Source organism: Platichthys flesus, chromosome 5 (assembly GCF_949316205.1).
Source record: "Platichthys flesus chromosome 5, fPlaFle2.1, whole genome shotgun sequence".
NCBI classification, from domain to species: domain Eukaryota; kingdom Metazoa; phylum Chordata; class Actinopteri; order Pleuronectiformes; family Pleuronectidae; genus Platichthys; species Platichthys flesus.
The window spans coordinates 1,939,816-1,962,733 of record NC_084949.1 but is presented as its reverse complement, the minus strand read 5'-3'; the positions used below and the strand labels follow the sequence as shown (position 1 = coordinate 1,962,733).

The 22,918-nt window shown below is 41.3% G+C and overlaps 1 protein-coding gene across 2 annotated transcripts in view; it reads left to right on the top strand.

The window, feature by feature from the left end:
* Positions 1 to 22,918, top strand: part of vegfc (vascular endothelial growth factor c) — a 70,312-nt gene that overhangs the window by 25,926 nt on the left and 21,468 nt on the right. For both annotated transcript variants that reach the window (XM_062388952.1, XM_062388953.1), the window contains exon 3: positions 17,789 to 17,979. In XM_062388952.1, coding sequence (XP_062244936.1) covers positions 17,789 to 17,979 — 191 coding nt within the window. The remainder of the gene's footprint in view (positions 1 to 17,788; positions 17,980 to 22,918) is intronic.

The window sequence follows — 22,918 nt, the reverse complement described above, 5'->3', positions numbered from 1 at the left end:
CAATACAGTTTGTGAATCACAACCGCTTCTTCAGATGTAATAAAACAGAAAACACAGAGGGTCTGTGAATGCACCCGGTAGGAAGATATCAGAGGACATTTAGGCTAAAAACAGTGTAAATTACCTCTTTTCAAGTAGAATATGACACTTTGATGACACCACACAAGCAGTATGGAGGCATGTTAAGTTTTTCTGTACATCCACCTCTGAAGAGGACACCATTAACTTTAATTGTCTTGGATTCTGCTGCTATACGTTGTTTATCTCTGTAAGTGTTTTGTGGACTCAAACACCTCACCCACCCATCTATCACCATATTGAGTAGATGAGTGAATAAATATTTTTCGGTGAGCTATCCCTTTAATTATTCACAACTCGATTTATATCCATGGAATTTAATCAAAACATCTGGTTAATTTACTCAGAATCTGTGTGCTACGCCCCCTGGTGGCTCGGAGTGGGACATAACATAAATGCAACAGGTTTTGGGAAGTGAGGGTGCAATCAGCCAGAAACCATGACACGATAAAAGGCAACGAAAGTATTTATTTAAACAAAGCAACACACAGATCAGCAAGGACTCTCAGTGGCACCAAAGAAAAGAACAAAGAAACCCACCCCCTCTTTACAGGTGCTTAGCACCCAAAATTAAAGCGGATGGTGCTCACTCTAACCTGGGGTATTAACATGAAGTAACCCTACATGTGTTATATGTAGACCCCGGAGTATCTTACCGGTCCTTGTTGTCCCTGTGCGCACAACAAAAAAAAACATTAACAAAGACAAAAACCAAAAGTAGGCAGCTAACAACTCAATTAATTCAGGTAAAACTAAATCAGTACACCAGCAAACACCCAAGCTAAACCAAACAAAAACCATCAGAGCTCTGCCACAGCCAACCCAAACAGCCTCCTCTCGCTAACAAAAAACAAAGGACTATTTAAAGGTGAAGGGTTGATTGGAGATCTGGACCAGGTGTGGTGATTTTATTATTGGAACCAGGTGAGATGAGCGGTCATGATGCTTCTTCCTCTGTGGCCACTTGACTGACGCGTCTTTCCCCAGAGCTCCCCCTTCTGGTCCCTGTAGGCATCACCAGTCAACCAGGAGGAGGAGACAAAAAAACAACACAGAGGGCGATAGTGAACATCAGAAGGAGTAGATGTGTTTTTCTTGAGATCCTCTCCATGCTATAAAATAATTCGGTATTTAATTTTATTTTATTTTATTTGCCTTTATTTAACCAGGTCGGTCCCGTTGAGATACAATGACCTCTTTTCCAAGGGAAGCCTGGCCAAGACAGCAGCATACAAAAAATGTCAACAGTCACAAGACACACAAAAATCACATAACACAGATCAAATAAGATAAGTTCCCTGTTCCCTTAAGATAAGGCAACAGGACTAAAGCTCCAGATTCCCACCAAAACAAGAACATTTAATAAATAAATAATAAATAAATAACTAGCACCTGTCATGACGGACCATGAGGCTAGCAAGGACACTGATGCAGGGTCGAGCAACATTCTTCTGGCAACAGAGGGCATGAACAAAACGATGACTGATCGATTTGACACATTAGAGGCAACCCTGGCATCCACTCAAGCTTCTTTGGTGAGTCTTGGAAACCATATGAATGAAATCGAGAAAGCCAATTCCAGCTACGACCTCCGCCCCTCAACCATAAGAAACAGCACTTTAGTTGGCGTTTCCTCCCTTCACTTCTCTCCAACTCCTCGTTTTCTCAGATCATTTCTGCTAGGATCTCAGATTTTTTGGAAACAAATGATAATCTAGAGGTAACAGAATCCACCTTATGGGAAGCTTTTAAGGCTGTGCTTAGAGGACACATTATTTCTTTTGAAAACTCATTGAGAAAAAAAAAGAAGAAGCGCCTTTTAGGAATTGAAAGGATCTAACGCAACTAGAAACTGCCTATAAATCTTCTGGTTATTCTGTCACCCTACAGAATATTTTTAAACTGAGGTATGAATATAACAATATACTATCTGCCCAGGTACAGGACCAACTGTTTAAATTGAAACAAAAACAATTTGAACTTGGAGACAAGCCCCAGAAGCTACTAGCCCGACAGCTGAGAGGTCTGCAGGCTTGCAAAGCTATACATAAAATCAAATCAAAATCCAGGGACATTATCACTGACCCCAGCATATAAACAAGCGCTTCAGGGAATATTATCAACATTTATATACATCCAAAGCTAAAGGGGACATATCTGCGTGGCTGGAGAACCTGAACCTCCCCAAGTTAAATGACGAGACATGTGAAGCGCTCAACCCTGACATTACTGCTCAAGAGCTTCTGGATGCTATTAAATCCTTTCCCAATGGTAAAAGTGCTGGCCCAGATGGTTTTGGAATCGAACTTTATAAGAAATTCCCTGAACAGCTGACTCCACTCTTACTCAGGATGTTTAACCACTCATTTGAAACTCAAAAATGTCCAAACTCCTTGTATGAAGCCAACATCTCACTTATTCCAAAAGAAGGGAGAGATGAGACTGAAACCTTATCCTATCGTCCAATTGCATTGCTGAACTCTGATATGAACATTTTTACAAAATGGATTGCAAATAGGTTAAACACACATCGCCTCCACTATTCATGCAGACCGAACTGGTTTCATTCCTGGTAGGTTCTCCTTTTTTAATGTTAGAAGATTAATGAACATAAGGTACCATAACTACAGAAAGGATCAGAAGGTGGCAGTCCTCTGCTTAGATGCGGAGAAAGCGTTTGATCAGCTAGAGTGGGCATATATGTGGAGGGTGTTGGAGGAATTTGGATTTGGTGACCGTTTTGTCTCATGGATTAAAATTTTATACGCCCACCCTTCATCTTCCATTCTAACAAATCAAGAAAGGTCAGCTTCATTTCCATTACATCGTGGGACGTGCCAGGGCTACCCCCTTAGCCCGCTCCCCTTTGCAATTGGTATTGAGCCCCTTGCTATTAGTGTCAGGCAGCACAGCTCTCTTGAACCCATTCACCTGGGAGATGTGGACCACCATCTATCCTTATATGCAGATGATGTTGCAATCTTCATGTCATAGCCTCAACAGTCTATTCCCATTCTGTTAGACCTCATAAAGTCATTTGGGGAAGTTTCTGGATACACAATTAACTGGCAAAAAAGTGAATTTATGCCTCTTGGGGATAACCATGAAGCAGAATTTCTGCATAAACTCCCATTTAAAGTTACAGACAAGTTGAAGTACCTAGGAGTTACCCTTCCAAAGGATCCTAAATTAATATTTTAACTGAATTTCCATGAAAAGGTGGAAAACTAAAAGGAGATATTGGCAAGTGGCGCACGCTCCCACGTGGGTCGTATAAATGCTATCAAGATTGTTTCACTGGCAAGATTCCTGTACCTCTTTCAGAACCTTCCTATTTTCCTCACAAAGTCATTCTTTAAGTTACTAGACACAATAATCATGCGTTTTATCTGGGTTTTTAAAGCTCATAGAATATCAAAAACTAATTTACAAAAACCCAGAGAGAAAGGTGGATTTGGGCTGTCATGTACCCCTGCGTGGGAAGCCATTGAAAAGAAAGATGTCAAAGACAGTTCACTCCCAGCTCTTCTTTTTTCAACAACTGGGCTGCCCATCACAAAAGTGAAAAATCAAATAATTATTAATTGTTTGAAAATATGGCAGCAAATTAAGAAGTGCTGCAAGTTGGTACCTCTATATATGCTCCAGTGTGTCATAATCATGCATTTCCCCCTGCTCTCTTAGATGCAACTTTTTATAGTTGGAGACAAAAAGGCATCGTAGTTCTAAAAGATTTGTACATTGAACTACATTTTGCCTCATTTACTCAACTAAAAGACAAGTTTTCCCTTCCGCCAACACACTTCTTTAGAAACCTTCAGGTTATAAACTATGTCCGCCAAAGCCTGACAAAATTTCTCCGTTACGAAAGTAGGATTTATAGTTTCTGGCTTGGCCCGCCAGATTCAAAATGCTTGATTTCAAACTTTGTCAGGGTATTCTCTGAACAAGTGAACTATGCCACCCTCTCTTTGAAAAAGGCTTTGGAGGAGGAACTGGGTCTCCAGATTGATGACATTGTTTGGCAAGAGGGTCTCAGCAGAATCCAATATTGTTCTATTAATGCCAGACATCACTTAATCCAGTTTAAGGTTATGCATAGACTCCATTATTCGAAAATCAAACTACATAGAATATATCCTACTGTCTCTTCTTTGTGTGATCGATGTAAATCTGCTGACAGATCCTTAACCCACCTTTCCTAGACATGTTCAAAGCTGTACGACTTCTGGTGTGGAATATCTAAGTGGTTTTCTGAAATGTACAACTATGTGTTCAAGCCTGAGCCAGAGGTGTGACTGTTTGGCTTCTCCCTGTCTGTTTTGCCTCGAAGTATACCAGTACAGCACACCATCATGTATGGAATGTTAATTGCAAAGAGACTGATTCTAAGGCTGTGTAAGTCAACAAACAGTGCCACTCTTCAAGACGTGGCTATCAGAACTTACTTCTCTATTACATATGGAGAAAATCCAATACAGTTTGACAAACAATCTTAAACAATTCTACAAGATCTGGCAGCCATTCTTAAACCATCTTGCTCAATTTGATGGAGATTTAGAGCAGCTATGAGACTCAGACTAGGCCACTCACCTCTTTTATTTTTAATGTATTTTGTGTACTAGTGATGCATCAATACATTTCATTGGCTTGAGTTTTACGCACTGTTTGTTAGTTTTGTTTGTTTGTTTTTTGTTCTGTTTTTATGCCTTTATTTTATTTCAATTGAATCTTTTTTCTTTCTTTCTCTTATCCTTTCATTTTGGCATAATTTCATACCTACTCCTAGTATTTGTCTGTTTGTACTTAAGTACCTGAAAAAAAACTAATAAACACATTGAACAAAAAAAACAACACAAAACACAATACATGTATACATACAAGACATGCAGAACACTGTACGCAAAACACTGTGGCTCAGCAGGAGCAAATTAAAATTAAAACGTATTACTCATGAATGCAAATTTGGGAGAAAAGGAAACATTCATGTTTGGAAATGACCTACACAATATTATCCACTTTTTTCACTGTTACTTTTACCACTGATTTTCTCAGTTCCACTTTTAACACAAGGCTCTCTTGTGGCTGTGTGCTATAGAGATGCATCCTTATTGGTCAGTGGCTTTTTCAAGGACAATCAATGGACAGTAGACAATGTTACTTTCTTCATCCTCTGTCTGCTTTCTGTATCAATGCAGTACCAGAAGATGTTTTCACACCCATTCAGCCCTAAAAATGAACTCTAAGTGAGTCATTTTTTGCTCTCCATAACTGCTATAAATCTGAGATAAAAGTCAGGCTTTTTTTGGACTACACTACAATGCCCTATGTCAAAAACAATATGTCAGAGTTAATAAAATGAGGGAAAGAGGAGGATCTTCCAACATATTCAACATTCAGAGGAACTGGACAGTATTCAGTGAGGAAGCAGCTGTGTGTTAGCAACATGTAAATATGTCATTGAAGGGGTATAAGTGTGTATAACAATACATCTCTCTCTTTTTAATTATCAACAAGTACAATTGATCTTTCCAAAGGTTATGAGATCAAAGATTATCTAAAATTACAGAATAAGTTAGAGTCAGCAGGAAATAATGGTTGACTAATAATAATACCTAACAGTTATCTCATCCCACCTCTCTCTCTCGCTCTCTCTCTCTCGGTGCATGCTGGGAGTTTGGTGCGTGAGCGAGTGGCAGAGCGAGTGCGATTTTTCGTTCTATATTTCTCTTTGTTTGTTGTTAATGTTATATTTTTTCATTCACATAACACATTAGAGTCACAGTAGTTTATTTTCTGGTGGTTTGGGTCTCTCTCTGGGTGTTTTTCACCTCACCAGCATCTTGCTGGTGTCGTGGCAGCGGCCATGGCCAGCTGTAATTTTAAATCACTTACGCGTAAGCACGGGGTTAAGATTTGTGTGAGTTTCCCCTGCAGTGTGGAGAGCATCGGTCTCGCTGTGGGGGAAAAGGTCGGTCACAGCTGTGTGGTGTCGGCCGCTCAGATGAACAGCGCTGTGGTCGTGTTCCTGGACCGCGTGGAGAAGGTGAACTCCGTGGTCGAGACAGGTATCACCGTGAATGGCTGTTTTGTACAGGTACTGCCTTTGTCCCAACCCGCTACCAAGGTGGTCCTGTCCAATGTCCCTCCGTTCATCACCGATGAGTTTCTCAGTAGAGAGCTGTCCAGGCATGGGAAGGTAGCGTCCCCCATAAGGAAGTTGTTGTCTTGATGTAAGTCTCCATTACTGAAACACGTACTGTCCCACCGCAGACAGCTCTACATGATACTTAACAACCGGAACGAGGAGCTCAACCTCTGCTTCCATGTTAAAGTAGATGATTATGACTACGTGATTTTCGCCACTTCATCGGTGATGAAGTGTTTCGGGTGCGGAGAGGAGGGGCACACGGTGAGATCCTGTCCGAAGCGGAGTGACCCGGCTCCGTCCGGTCCTGATGCGGCTACGAGCGCTGGGGCGGGGCCCCCGAGGCTCCTCCGGTACCGGAGCGGCGGGGACCCGCTGCCCGGCGGGCAGTGCCGTCCGACCCCCTGGGGGGACGGTGGCCGCGGGGCTGGCCGGCCCCCCCGGGGTGCCGGTCGAGCCCCCCGCGCTGCTGGCCGGTTCCTCTGGGGAGCCGGTCGCCGCGGGGCGGTCCGCCACAGCTGAGCGGCCGAGAGCAGCCCCACACGCTTCTCCACCAACATCTCCACGGAGAAGCGAGGTTGTGACCGAGCCATCACGAAGGGTGAGTTTTGTTAATACACTGGGTGTTGGGGGGGATGTTGTGGTGGAGGATGTTGTGGGTGAGGAAGAGGAAAGGGAGGTGGGAGATAAAGGGGAGGAAAAGGGTGGTGTAGGTAAACAGGTGGAGGAGAAAACGGGTGTAGAAAAAAGCGTTGAGCAGGATGGGGGGGACAGTGGAGGGAAAGGAGGAGAAGCAGCTGAGGGCAGGATGGTGTGGAGTGAACAGGTGGATGAGGAGGAGATGGAGGAAGAAGCAATAAAAGAAAATAAAACAGTAAAACGCAGGAGATCAACCAGGACAGTTTTAAATGAAGCAAAGAATAGTAAAGTGCAAATGGAGAGTGATGTGAGTGAAAGTGAGTGAGTGTTTGACAGCAGCGACTTTCCGCCTTTTAACAGCAGTCAAAAAAAGAAAATTTTCACAGTAGACAAATTTAAATCATTTTTACATCAAACAAAAAATCAACAACTCATACTCGAAGAACACTTCCCAGATCTCTGTCTTTTTATTTCCTCGGCCAGACTCCACGTCAGCCAGAGGGAGGAGTCTGGCCTCACAGACCAGGAAGTTTTTAGGTTAAAAAAACTGGTGCTCAGAGCAAAGAGACAACTGAGCAGTGATGGAAAGGACAGCAATGTGTGTATTCATTAATTTATTGTTTTCTGTTTTTATTTCTAACATTTTAAACAACATGGATGTTTTTAAAGTTGGGGTTTTAAACGTGAACGGTGCAAGAGATCAGAAGAAAAGAACCTGTATTTATGAAACTATGAAAATGAAAAAAATTATGTCATGTTTTTACAAGAAACGCATAGTGATTTTAATAATGAGTCTGACTGGAGAAGGGAGTGGGGAGGGGAGGCCATTTTAAGTCACAACACTTCTCTGAGCGCAGGAGTAGGCTTCCTCTTCTCCACGGCTTTTAAACCGAACTCGCTGGAGGTCAAACATGTGATCCTGGGGAGGCTTCTCTTAGCCAAAGCTCAGTTCGACCATTTTACTGCTGTTTTTATTAACGTTTATGCTCCAGCAACCGGTGCAGAGAGGAAGCCGTTTTTACTGAAAATAAGTGAAGTTCTTAATGATTGTGCCATGGAGGATTTTTTATTCTTGGGTGGGGATTTTAACTGCACTGAAGATGCGATTTTAGACCGCAACCACGCAGAGCCTCAACCAGCCTCTCAGCACGCCTTAAAGCAGCTGGTCCGCTCTCACGGCCTGGTGGACGTGTGGAGGAGGATGCACCCAGACTGCAGACAGTACACCTGGTCCCACATCAGAGAGAGTAGGATCTCCTCAGCCAGGTTAGACAGGATTTATTGTTTTAAACATCATTTTAACATTTTTAAAAGCTGCGCCATCATGCCGGCTGGTTTTAGTGATCATTCCCTGCTTTTATGTCATGTGTTTATCAGGAATGTTTTACCCAAGAGCGCCTATTGGCATTTTAATTCTGTTTTAACATTCGATAAGAGTTTTACAGATGTTCTTACGTATTTCTGGGGTGTTTTTAGACAGAGGAAGGGCGATTTTAGTAATCTTAGGCAGTGGTGGGACCATGGTAAGACACAAATACGCTTATTATGTCAACAACACACCCTCAATGTCACAAGAGACGCCACCCGATCTATGAAAGATCTAGAGACCGACATATTGGAACTAGAACATTTAAGTGAGTCCACCGGAAATCGAGGTTATATTGGAAGCCTCAAAGAAAAAAAATGGCTTTAGCCGACCTGTTAGAACGTAAAGTTCAGGGCGCGTTAGTCAGGTCTCGGTTCCTGAACATTGCTGAAATGGATGCTCCAACTAGCTACTTCTTCAGTCTGGAGAAAAAGAACGGGCAGAGGAGAATAATCCACACCCTGCTCTCAGACACAGGGGAAGAGCTGATGGAGCCACGCCAGATAAGAGAGCGGGCTGTGAGTTTTTATGAAGCACTGTACTCTTCTGAGGAAGAAAACACAGGCAGGGAGGATTTCTGCAAAGATTTACCTCAGATCTCGGAAGAGTCCAACTCACAGCTCACTGCCCCCCTCCGGATGCAGGAGCTGCTGACCGCCCTGCAGGGCATAAAGGGACGGCGGGCTCCTGGCATTGACGGACTGACACCGGAGTTTTATAAAGCTTACTGGGGCATTTTATCGCACGATCTTTTACAGGTTTTTAATGAGTGTCTGGCGTCTGGCTCCATGCCAGTGTCCTGCAGGAGGGCGGTCCTCACACTGCTCCCGAAGAAGGGGAACCTGCAGGACATCAACAACTGGCGCACTGTGTCATTGCTCTGTGTGGATTACAAACTTCTGTCCAAAACAGTCGCTTCCAGGCTGGGGAAGGCTATGGAGCAGGTCATTCACAGGGACCAGACCTACTGCGTGCCCGGCAGGTCCATGGTGGACAATGTCCACCTCATTCGAGACCTTTTGGATGTCTCCAGTTCAAGTAACCCAAGTAATGGGGAAGTTTGGGTTCAGCGCTGGCTTCATAGCTAAGATCAAGGTGCTGTACAGTGACGTTGAGAGCGTGTTAAAGATGAACGGCAGTCTGAGTGCTCCTTTCAGGGTAGGTAGAGGTGTCAGGCAGGGCTGTGCTCTGTCAGGGAGGCTCTACGCACTCTCCTTGGAACCTCTCCTCCGCAGAATAAGATCTAGCATGCAAGGTGTGTTTTATCCTGGTTTTAGTGGCAACATGACTTTATCGGCTTACGCCGACGATCTTATTGTTTTTATTAAAGACCAGACGGATGTAGATGTTTTAGCCAAAATCTTAAATGATTTTAGCGTGGCATCGGCCGCGAGGTTCAACTGGAAAAAAAGCGAAGCCCTCGCGGTCGGGGAGTGGCCTGGAGGTCTCCCAGTTCTCCCCCAAAACCTGAAATGGAAGAGGGAGGGCATAAAGTACCTCGGGGTGTTTTTAGGAAACGATGATATACGTAAGAAGAACTGGGAGAACGTAACAGAAAAAATAGAAAACAAACTGTTAAAATGGAAATGGCTGCTCCCAAAAATGTCTCTAAGAGGGAGAGTACTGGTTTTAAACAATCTTGTGGCATCCCAACTGTGGCACCACCTAATGTGTGTGGAACCCCCTCCCTGGCCTGCTTTCCACTTTACAAAAGAAAATGGTGGATTTTTTTTGGCGGGGTCTACACTGGGTGCCACAGGGGGTGCTGTTTTTAGCTAGGGAGGAGGGGGGACAAGGCCTTGTCCACCTGGCCAGCCGGACTGCAACTTTTAGACTCCAATTCATTAAAAAATATCTAACAGGTCCAGCAGATCTGGTGTGGAGAGATGTTGCCAGCAGCATGCTTAGGTGTGCCAATAACCTGGGGTTGGATGATGCTCTGTTTTTAACAGATTCTAAATTATTAAAACTAAGTGGGTTTTTATCCTTTTTATCAAGGTGTTTTTAAATCATGGGCCCTTTTTAACAAAAAAAAGGTGCCAAAAAGCAGACTCTCTGTACTGGTTGTTGAGAGAACCACTTGTGAACGGAGCCAGACTGGACGTCAGCGGCAAAACAACACCCGACCTAATGGCGGCGCTGACCCGGTCTGGAACAGTGACCTTACAGCAGCTGGTGGATGCAGTGGGGCCGGCACTCAACAACACCCAGGCCCTGGGCTCCCTGCTGGGGCTGCAGTCTACCCGGATGGCCCAGAGGATCCTGGAGCTCTGGACCCAGAGGCTCTCTATACATGAAAAGGAGCTCCTGAGGGCCTACCAGAGGGGGGAAACCGCACCAGAGGCTGCAGACCCCTATCCAGATATTATCCTCTGGATAGGGGTCCGCTCTCTCTTTCTCTTTGTCTCTCACACACACAGACACGCACGCACACACACAACCTTTATCCTAACCGAAACCTAATTTTAACTCACTTAATCCCGAAACCAGGTCCTCACCTCCAAACAGCCGTTTGTGAGGACCACAGATGCACTTACACACACACACACACATACTTTGTCATAAGGGTAGATATAAGTGATAATCCTATAATCAGCAATGATATTTGAAGCACTTCAAACACTTCAGATACGGTGAAGTCAGGAGTGCAATCAAGAAAGACAAACATATTTGCAGAGATGAAGCAGTTTACCCTGTGTTGCTTCATCTCTGCAAGCTCAGGTGTAGGATGACCAGGCTAAGCTGCATATGATCACCACCCTAACCATCTGTGTCAAGCTGCTCCTATTTGTCTAAAGTGAAAGCTCATTTGAGCAATAGAGACAAAACAGTATAAGCTCTACTCTTCTTTTGGTGTACTGGTGACTGGTGGGCATTTATGTAATAATTAATTAAACAGTAGATTTTATTCTTTTATAAAGAATTAAACTTAATTTTTTGCAACCTGTTGGCTGATGAGCAGAGATGTCAGCTATCAGTTCACTTTTTTATCAGGTAAAAATGTCACATCTGTCAGACAAGTCTCAAATATTCTTACATCCTAGCAGCTGTATTTTCCACATCTCATCAAATAATAATGAGGGACCGAGATACACAATTAAGGCTTTTCCTTAATTATCTTGAGTATAATGTTACAATATTAGATGTTCATATTAAATATTAATCATAATATATACAGAAATGGGGTAAGCATAATTAAAGGCCTTCTGCAGACTTCTGAGTGTTCCGCCAGTTAGAAAAGGGTGGATCTGTTACAATGAGCTAAAAATGCATGTTTTGGTAAGTCCAAACTAAGGGTTAACAAGGTAATTAAGATGAACAATTTTCTTTTGGGAGCCAAACCCACAAACGGAAGTAAAGATATGGAACTGTAAATTAGCATCATCAATGCCCTTTAATGAAAAAAAAAATGAAAAAAATGCTTTATCTGTACTTCTATGCCACATTTTATTTTAGGTTTAACATATTAGCTATAAGAGAGTTCTTGAAGTCGATGTGTTGAAAGTAAGCATTAGGATCTGAGTAACTTCCATTTCTGAACGTATTTTTTTTCTTTCCCTCTCTTTATTATAGAGCATGGAGAATCAGTTTGATAGCAGGACTTAATGATTTCACATTCATATTTCACTTACAACCTGCGATCACATTCAAATAGCTGCTGCCTGTGCTCTATCTGTCCACTTGCACCTCGATATCTTGTTGTTTGTACAGAATTAATTTGCTCCAGTTTTACCTCTTCTCCTTAAGTTCATGCTGCTTCTGTGAGCAAGTCAGCTCTCAGATTCTCAGATTCCCAGATGTAGTGTTAACAAATTAACAAATTAAATTCATCCACCAGTTTCCCCGTCCGTTCGTCTATCCCACATCTTGGAATCGTATTTCTCAAAAATGCCTTGAGGGAATTTTTCATCACATTTAACATGGACTTAGAGAAATGTTGGTAGTCAAAGACAAATCGTCAAGGTCACTGTGACCTCATAGAATATGTTTGCCTTGTGAAGGAAATAGGTGATTGGAACGCCTTTAAGGAATCCTTTCAAATTTGGCACAAACTTTCGCTTGGACTCAAGGATTAACTCACTGTTGCCTCACAAATTATGTTTGACTTGAATGTTATAGTGTGAGGGAATGTCTTCATATTTGGAGCAAACATTCACTTGTATGCAAAAATCAACTAATGATGGTCAAAAGGTCAATGTCACATGACCTTACAGTTTTGTTAATACGATATATCAGGAATGCCAGAAGAGGAACTCATTACATCTTGCCTAAACATTTACTTGGACTTAAGGAATACCTTAACAGAGTTTGGTGGTCAAAGGTGAATGCCACTTTGACCTCACAAACACAATTTGGTCTGGAGAGAATTCCTTCAAATTTGGCAGCAACATTAACTTGTGTAAATGTAATTTTTAATGTTATATGTCAAGAATGCCTTGAATGGGTTTTGAAATACATAGGGAAACTCAAAACTATACCTGATACCCCATAGCAATATTTCTTGCACTAGGACCCTATATCAAGTAGCGTACAGAATATATATATATATATATATATATATATTTTATTTTTTTTTTTTTTTTTTTACCTATTTCTATTTCTGACAGGATGCAACTACTCTAGCAAATGTGGTGAGGAGACCAGAACCTAATCACCACTACTTGAACTAGATGTTCCTATAATGTTTCTTTGTAAATGCAGGTATGTTAAGCAGCAGAAGTTTGGACAGAATGTAAATAACATTCACAATGTTGATAACATTTACATTAACTCACACTACTGGTGATTACTGGTGTAATCTCAATCTTTATTGACTCACTCTGTTCTGAAGGTTGGATGGATCCAGTGGCTCAAAGACCACACCCTGCTTAGCCGTTATCCTACTAGGAATGCCCTTTGATGACTTAATCTATACAAAATGGAACATTAATCACATATGACAAACAGTCCATGTGGCCCCTGAAAATGTTGTAAAATACATGTATTTTATTTCCATCATCAATATATTTTATTTCCATCATCAATATTTTACACCTAGTGGATGTCTGACAGTGCCTCCAAGCATCTGTCAGGTAAAGCCGCTGGCTGCCTGGCAACTGGCATTTCATTGTCTTTGGTGTCCAAGGAATGTCAACAACTCAGCGATGTTCTGCACTTTACTGTAGATGATGCTTTACTGTAGAAGATGCTTTATTTTGAACCGGGCCGTGGGTCATTTGTTACCAGGCTACCCAGAAAGAATAAACAACTACATTATTTCCGTTTTATTTATAATCTGGTTCTGAACGGTGTTTTATTTAAAAAAAATGACCGGATCCTCTCCGTTATGACTCATGCTTTACGCATGTCAAGACGCTTGTCTCGGTCACGTTTTTGCTGAACACAAACCCAGACGGTATTTGTCGGACCCATTTCTCAACAAACCAGGTGAATCCAGCATGTCTGTGCGAGGAGAAGATCAGCTGCTGGAGATCGCAAATGTTGGCGGCCTTAAAAGTATGTTCGAGAAAACAACTCTACTGGTGTTCTCTGGATTAAAGTCACGGCAGAATACCCTGAGATCGCCACAAGAGCACTAACAACTCAGTTGCCATTTCCGACATCATATATGTGCGCAGCGGAGTTTTCTGCTGTTACGCAACCAAAACGAAATTACGGAGTAGACTGGCAGTTGCGATTCTACATGGATTTGCGCCCCGGGCCATGGTTTTTAATTTGAAGTATATATAAAATATGCGCGACAGGCACAACACTGTTCAGGGATCCGTTGCAGAGGAGCTGAAGAACCGCCCGCGGCTTCAGATCCTCTGGTTGCCGGCTACGGCGAAAGAGCGATTTGTTTACTGCTCTGCCATTAAAGAGATGCGGACGTTAAAACATTGGTTCGTCTATAATATTAGTTTATGCCTCGTGGGGCGTGCAACACAGTTTGAGAACCACTGCTCTATACAGTGGATCCCCCGTCCCCCACTTGTCCATTCCATTTGGGAGTCCCCCTTCTCACGCAAAACCGCCACTGTAGACTGGACATCAGCAACACACTTTGGGTGTTATTGTCACTATTAGCCCTAGATGGGACTGCCTTGTTGCAGAGAAACAGGCTCAGGACTTCCACTGATTCAGCGTTGTGGTTAGTTATATTTTTCATGCACTTTATAGTTGTTTTTTATTTGTGATTAAATCATTGTTATTCACTGTTGTGTTGTTGATGCAATGTTACAAGGACGCTGCTAATAAAGTTGCATAAGAAAACACATCAGTTTCACAATTATTATTATTATATTTAGAAAATACTCCAGTTTTTATGCTAGTCGTATATCATTATATTTTGTCATATTTATCTGCCACATACGGAGCCCTTCTAGTGACATCGGTTGAATTTTTTAATGGCAAATGTAGGCAAATTACATGCAAGTTAATAGGCATGTTAGTCAAGCAAGCAATTAAGGTTCATTTTTGTAACAGTATGATTTAATTATGAAGTTATTCACCTCATTTATTGTCATGCATTGTCATGTTGCAATTCAGAGGCCTTCTATGCAGTTTTATTTTGTATTTGTTGGTACACTTAGTAAATTCTAAACAACTGATACAGTTCACCTGAACTGAGTGATTCATTTTAAAACACATTTCCTTGATAGACTACCATGCACTTTTAAGTTGTTGCAATTCTATTCAGTTCCATACAATGCACGTTGTTGGTGGAGATACATTTGATTCTGCCTGTCACTCAAATCAGCTTAATCTTAAGTATTGAGGATAATGACCAGTAAAGTTGTGTTGGTACAGCTACGTACAATGAAGTGCATGTTTTTGTTAGTTAATTACATTTCTCCAATTGTCTGTTAATATGGCTTGGTTATTGCTCACCTGGTTTGATTTTTGAATCCTTGGGCCTATATGTCCTCTTGGGCATATGTTGTAAAGCTTTTACAAAATAAAATATATTGACTCCTTCAGTATGTTGTTGTAATCACTGTGATCACTCATATCCTCCTGCCCCTGACTTTGCCTCAGTTTCAAGAACCAGCCCTAGCTCCAAACTAATTGAAGAGCCCTGACCTAGGGTGTATTGAACAAAAAGTTTAAAGACTTGAGTTGGTCAAAGGACACTGTGTATATTGAAGTGGAACATGTAATGACTGTTGTAAATACTATCTTATTAAGGCAAGAGGTCTGAATCACTACCAGAAGAAAACATTTCTAAGCAATCCGCGGTTGAATTGGGTGACATCTTATATTCACTGACAGGCTGAGCCAACATGCCACACAGCATTTTCTCTTAACGTGACGAAAGAAATTGCAGCGTTCGTGCAGTGAAATGGAAAGGATCTGCAGCAGTTAAGTGACATCAAATGGCTCTGTGAACTAACCCCCATTGTTGACCTGACCTGACACTTCTCTCTTTGAGCTCAACTTAAAACTACAGGGCCAAGCAAAGCTCATTACCACATTGTTTGACAGCTTCAAGGCTTTTCAAAGAAACCTGACACTGCTGCAGGGTGACGGAGTTGAAACCATTTCCCCATTTAACCAGCTACAAGGCTCTCTTACACAAACATGAAGTTTTACATCAGCTACCCTAAGACAAAAATCACAAAATGTTGGAGAATTTACATGAGTTCTACTACAGATTGACATACCACAAGGAGTCTTTTTAACTCTTCCAAGATCCTTCCAATTATGTACCTGAATAACAAGCCACAGAAGTGCAGTTGAGCTCATCAACCTGCAGGACTTTCTACAAGAACTTTCTCCATGAGTTTAACGTGGACTAAGGCAACATGCTTGGCCACTTTGTTTGAACACCTTCTCTGCCATGGCCATCAACAAATCCAAACTTATATCCAGGCTGGCAGATGCCCATTTGCAATCATTCCTTCAAATAATAACGACAGGCATTGGGTTGAAGTTGTCACAAGGAGTAACCAACACCCTTAATGTAAAATAAGCTATGTTGATAACACATTTGTAGTCATTGCATCAACTTTTGTATGCATGTATTTTTCTTGTGTGGCCTTAAAAAAAAACAGAAAATGAGTGCTGGGTCATCAAACCCTTGAAAACACCAACTTTACTATTGACAGAGCTCTTTAAGCTATGGGCCCCAGTGGCTCCATTAACAAGCTGAAGAAAACTGCTGCGTAGAAGCTGACTGACTAGTCAGATCACAATTTAAACTCAAAGTGTTACTGAAGAGGTTAATAATGTTCCACTTCCAACCTAATATGGTGAAGTGAATAAATGTCTATTGATATATTTTGATAGATACTGAGTTCTTTTGAATATAACCTACCAAAAGAGACAATAAGAATGTCAGACTGGGAACGCATAGGTTGATGCATATTTCTACATCTTAACAGTAGCTGTTAACTTAAAAACCAGTGACAGATAATGTCTATTCAACAAACATGTATATTCTCTCGCTGACACTTTGTTGCTGACCAATGAGGATGAAGCCTTGTGAAACCCAGCCACCCTCATGAGAGCTTTGTGTATGAGTTTCATCTGAAACTGCAGGGGAAAGTAAAGTACAGCAAAAAAGAAGAGGTGACCCTTGGCCTGAATTCTGATAGCTAAATTTAACTCTGCACAAGTGTGATTATATGTTCTGCAAACAGTGTGTTGAGAAAATATGGGTTCACAATTTGACTTTTACACGGCTCAGGTGGTCTTCTCAGTGGAAATGGGAAGGTAGAGCCGTGCTACAAAATGTTTATTCTAATCAATGCTGCAAATACCCTTATCTTTCTGAGGTTCTTCTTTACACTTGACAACAATTTTACTTCTGTCTGTCCTGGGAAAGGGATCCCTCACATGTGGCTCTCTCTGAGGTTTCTAAGTTCTTTTTACCCTGTTCAAAGTTTTATTTTGTAGTTTTTCCTTACTTTTGTTGAGGGTTAAGGGCAGAGGATGTCACACCTTGTTAAAGCCCTATGAGACAAATTATGATTTGAGAATATGGGCTATACAAATACAATTTGATTGATTGATTATTATTCCCTCACATACAGGATATCTCTTAGAAATATGGACACGACTCTACAGACATGAGTTCACTCTGTGTCGACATGAATAAAAGAACCTCAGTTTTGTTACATACTTTTCTTGCGACATCAAAGTGCCAGTAGGCTTTTTGATGAATGTTGATTCTGTATTGATGACTGTATTACTTTATTACTTTTTGTATTTTACTACAATTGGGTTTGTATTGTATATGAATGGCTTTTACATTGTCTGGACCCAGTTTTTTGTATTAGTTTGTGTCAATGAAAATACCTAATTAACATTGATGCCTTGACTGGGCTTTAATATTATTTCTTACCCTGAGTAGATCACAGGGTAAGAAATGACATTGCAGCACAATCTCTTAAATTCACTTATAGCAAACAATTTTAAATATTTCTTGACCACAGTTCTTGGTTTGCAACATTGACCTTTGTGTTTATTTATGCCTATTTTGTGTTTTTCAGCTATTGTGCATTGCTGTTCATGTGCATAGAAAGAAATGACCTATTGCATTGCTGTAGAGGTGGTGACTCTGTATGTGTGTGCAGGTATAGAATCAGAATGGAGGAAGACTCAATGCATGCCCAGGGAAGTGTGTATCGACGTGGGCAGGGAGTTTGGAGCTCCCACCAACATCTTCTATAAACCACCCTGTGTGTCCGTCTACAGATGTGGAGGATGCTGCCACTCTGAGGACAAACAATGCAGGAATATCTCCACTGGTCACCTCAGCAAAACTGTGAGCACAAACTCTTTAATATTCATCTGTATTTGGAGATTCTTCGATATGTTTTCGATCTGCAATGGTCTAATTCATGCGTCGTAAGTTTTTTGTATGTTTCATTTATTTGATTTCCTCTTTCAAACTCTAATTTAGAATGCGGTGCCCCAGATAATTACATATTTACATTTGAATGAATGACAGAGCCACTGTTCCCCACATTAGTGGTGGGGTAATTTCTAACTGAAAGTGTTATTTTTACATACTTACTTCTATTGTTGCTGATATTGGTAGTAAAATAGGTCATTTGAACAGAGCTTAGTGATTACTCAGCATATTAAAATGACCATGATTGTATTTAACCTAACCATCATCTCTAGTATATTTGTGACTGCTGGAATGTTGATGTTCAAACTCATAAGAACTCAATAGTCAATACAACATTTCTGCTTAGTAGCAATGCTACATTATTAGGCAAAAGAGATTTGAATCGGAACCTATCATTATACAGATTCAGTATTAGTTTTGTTAACAATATTCCAACAGTAGATTGAACAAACAGAGACAGACCTATAACAGATTGGGAAGCAGTTTATTTATGAAATGAATGAATGAATTTAGTTGTGTTGATATTTCACACTAGACCAATCAGGTCATTTGTAAAAAGACTTATCCTATTGGTGCTAGTGTTTACACGGTTAAGTTACCAGGTCATAAGCTGCTTTCTCCAGTAAACCAACATGTTGAAGCTGATATTCAAACAAGAAAGCAGGAGGTGGTGGTTGGACTTTGAATTCCCCTGTTGCATTTCCTCTAAAGAATCAACATTTTTTGTCCATGAATTATGAATAAATAACAGCTTTTTAGAAGTATGCATTTTCCCGAAAAAAACAAAGCTTAAGTTGAAATGTGTTGAATTCCCACAAATGTTTGTTTTGTCATTGCCATCCCAGCCTGCTCCAATATACCCAACAAACAACCACCAAAAACAATCAGGACCTCAGGGATAACACACGGTACTGGTAAAATCATTAAGGTGTAGTTCTGTCCATCCTGGGAGAGGGATCCCTCACATTTGGCTCTCTGAGGTTTCAACGTATTTTTACCCTGTTAAAAGTTTTTTTGTAGTTTTTCCTTACTCTTGTCGAGGGTTAAGGACAGAGGATGTAACACCATGTTAAAGCCCTATGAGACGAATTGTGATTTGTGAATATGGGCTCTAAAAAAAAAATTGAAAAGGCTGACTTGCATATGTATACGCAGATTGTCAGTAACAAAGTTGCAAGAGTCCCTGTGAAAGCTTTCTGAGATGATCTGTTTCTTGGTGTCTGTCATTTGCCTGGTGACTTAAGTGATCGTGAGTAGAAATCTGTGATAAATCACTGCTGAGAAATGATTATGCCATGCTTGCTTTAATTGCTCTAAAAGATTCAAGCTTCAAGAGTTTTATTATCAAATGCACAGAGATAACAATTAAGCAGTCGCTGGCAATGAAATGCTCGAGTCCCAGGCTCTCTTCTAACAATGCTCAAGAATTCAAAAAAATAAAAAATAGTGTAAAATAGAATATCAAAACTTAAAATATGAAATAAAATATATATATCTAAATATATATATACAGCTGAAGAAAGAAAGAACAGTAGTGCAATTTTGTGCAATAGTGCAAATATGCCACGGTGCTTATTTAGTGGAGTTATTGCATCCTAAGATTAAAGTGTGAGATTGCATTAGAGCAATAGGCAAAGGAGAAAAAAAGAAAGAGGAAAAAACTAAAACAATGTAACAATGACAATGATAAATCCTGAGAGCCCACTATGGTATGGTTGATGATCTCTTGAGACTAAAGAAAAGTGGTATATTCAGAAATGGAGACAAATAGGAAGATAACGTTTCCAGTCAATGTGTCAGAAGATGTTTGGCTTCTCATTCAAAGCTGGAAAACAGCTTTTTGTAGAAACTTTATGTTACGTTTGTAGGTGAGTATAGATGTCAGGTCCTTCATCTTGTGCGGACACAGAACCTTTTAGGCTATACATCTAAACAAGCAGGATAGATATACATCTTGTGTTAGACTCATTAAAATCTTCAACAAATAATAACCCTTATTTTACTCATTTCTGTCAGACAACTCACGTTTGATCATGTAATATATTTATTACAACAGATTTAGTGTTTGGCGTCTAGGCTCCAACTTAATCACTCCCCTATATGATTACACAGGAATGATGGGAGTGATGAGCAAATACTTGTAACCCCCCGTTGGAGCCTACAGGTGGATGCTGGGCCTACAGGTGGATGCTGGGGTGGTGGAGGGACTGAAGCAACAGGTAGCAATACTGCAGCAGCAGTGCGAGAAAGAGGGGCTGATGGGAAATGTCTCTCTGGTTAAATAGACCACCTGATAAGGTGGGTGTGTATTATAGCTGGTTGTGGAGATTGAGGTATGTCACATGATGTATGTCACGTGATGTATGTCACGTGATTGGCGCAGCGCAGCTCGAGTTGCCTGCCAGAACTAGCTCGCAGGCGTCGCCATATTTAGCATGTTATACTTTATTTATACAGCACAATTTCACAACACAGTTACATGTTAAATTATCAATCAATCAATCAATCAAATTTTATTTGTATAGCCCATATTCACAAATTACAATTCATCTCATAGGGCTTTAACAGGGTGTGACATCCTCTGTCCTTAACCCTCAGCAAGAGTAAGGAAAAACTACAAAAAACCCTTTTAACAGGGTAAAAATATGTAGAAACCTCAGAGAGAGCCACATGTGAGGGATCCCTCTCCCAGGACGGACAGAAGTGCAATAGATGCCACGTGCAGGAGAACATCATCAATAATCAAAGTCTCTAGCAGCATTGATGAAGCACAGTCCATGCTCAGCAACCATCTAGACCACGATCCACCATCCAGACCAGACGCCACTTCAGTCCTCAGTCACCGTCCACCGCCGCCCACCAGGAGGACCCATCACAAGCCACCACTGCGGTCCTGGTCCACCGCCCGTGCCCAATGCCAACGCGACACAGGGTCCGCCACCAGCACCACGATCAGCCCACATGACTCAGAATCCGCCACACTGGATCCAACACCGCGACCCCCGGTGCGCGATCCACAAACCGTAATCCATGGTGCGGCCACAGAGGCCCTGGATCTGCGGGTGATAAAGCAAAGGGATTCCGGGGAAGGGGGATAGGGATGGAGAAGAGGAAGGAGAAGCTGGAAAGAGAAGCTCCGTGTGTCATGTGTTAGAGCGCACTAATTAGCTCTAACTATAAGCTTTATCAAAAAGAAAGGTTTTGAGCCTACTTTTAAACGAACAGATGGTGACTGCCTCCCGAACTGAAAGTGGTAGATTATTCCACAGCCGAGGGGCTTGATGGCTAAAAGCTCTGGCTCCTACTCTACTTTTGGAGAATTTAGGGACGACAAGTAGGCTTGAATTCTGGGAGCGGAGTGCTCTAGTGGGTTTATAAGGTATTAACAGCTCTTTAAGGTATAAAGGCGCTATATTATTAAGGGCCTTGAAGGTGAGGAGGAGAATTTTAAATTCTATTCTAGATTTAACTGGAAGCCAGTGTAGCGATGCTAATATTGGAGAAATGTGCTCTCTTCTCTTTGTTCTCGTCAGGTCACGTGCTGCAGCATTTTGGACAAGCTGTAGAGTCTTTAACGACTTCCTGCTGGAGCCTGATAATAATGAATTACAATAGTCCAGTCTCGATGTAACAAAGGCGTGGACTAGTTTTTCTGCATCTTTTTGTGAAAGGACATGTCTAATTTTTGAAATATTACGCAAGTGGAAAAAAGCGGTCCTAGAAATTTGTTTTAAGTGACTATTAAAGGATAAATCAGGATCGAAGATCACTCCCAAGTTCCTGACTGTTTCATTGGAAGCAAGGGCAATGTCGTCTAGCGCAGCTATATCATTAGATAATGCATCTCTAAGGTGTTTGGGGCCAAGTATTATAACCTCTGTTTTGTCTGAGTTTAATAAGAGAAAATTGCGGGTCATCCAGGTTTTTATGTCCTTGAGACATGTTCGAAGTTTAGTTAATTGATTACTTTGTTCAGGTTTTATTGACAAATATAACTGGGTGTCATCCGCATAGCAGTGGAAATTTATCGAGTGTGTCCTGATAATGTAAATTATGGCTGACACACAAACATGGTCTTTCGTGTTTTTTGTAAGAAGTTGATCAAATGGCTGACGACTGTTTGCAATGCCATGTCACATGCAGTGCTCAGTCTGATGCTCTGAGATTTTGGCAGCAGGGAATGCAGATGCCCAACATACTCCTGAACCACATTACCACTCAATGATGAGGTTACTCTGACCCCATGGTGTTTGGTAAAGACAGTGTGTGATTCAATACAGCTCATACATTACCTCAGGGAACTTTAAACTCTAAAGGTGGGAGGGGTCATACTAGGGTCATCTTGACCCTCTTGGAGATAATAAAGAGGAAACACTCTCACCATAGTACGATATAAGCAGAAAGTCCAATTCTCAGTGATTGTCTCTGAATCTCATCACAAGGATTTCTAAAAAACAACTTGGAACTTCACAGAAGGAAGCAATGGCAAGGGGCTCCGCAAAGCAGATGCCTTAGTCTGACATGGATGGGACATTCCTGATGCTACTCTTTATCAAGTCCTTATGGAATCAGCCCCACAGGAAAGACAATCCAAGGTGTCCCTCTCTCAGCAATTAAGGGACTGCATCGAGTGTTGAGAATCATATGTTAAAAAACCATCAAGAATGTCTAATATTGCCCATGCTATTTTCTACAAAACAGAATATATGATATTTAACCCCAAGTCTCTAGTTGACATTCACCAGTGGTCATTCATGACCAGGCTATATGGTGCAGGTGGTCTGCTACAGGTACCTTTAGTGGTCCTGATAAGTCCATGCTTTTCTGGGTTGATACTATTTTCGTGGCA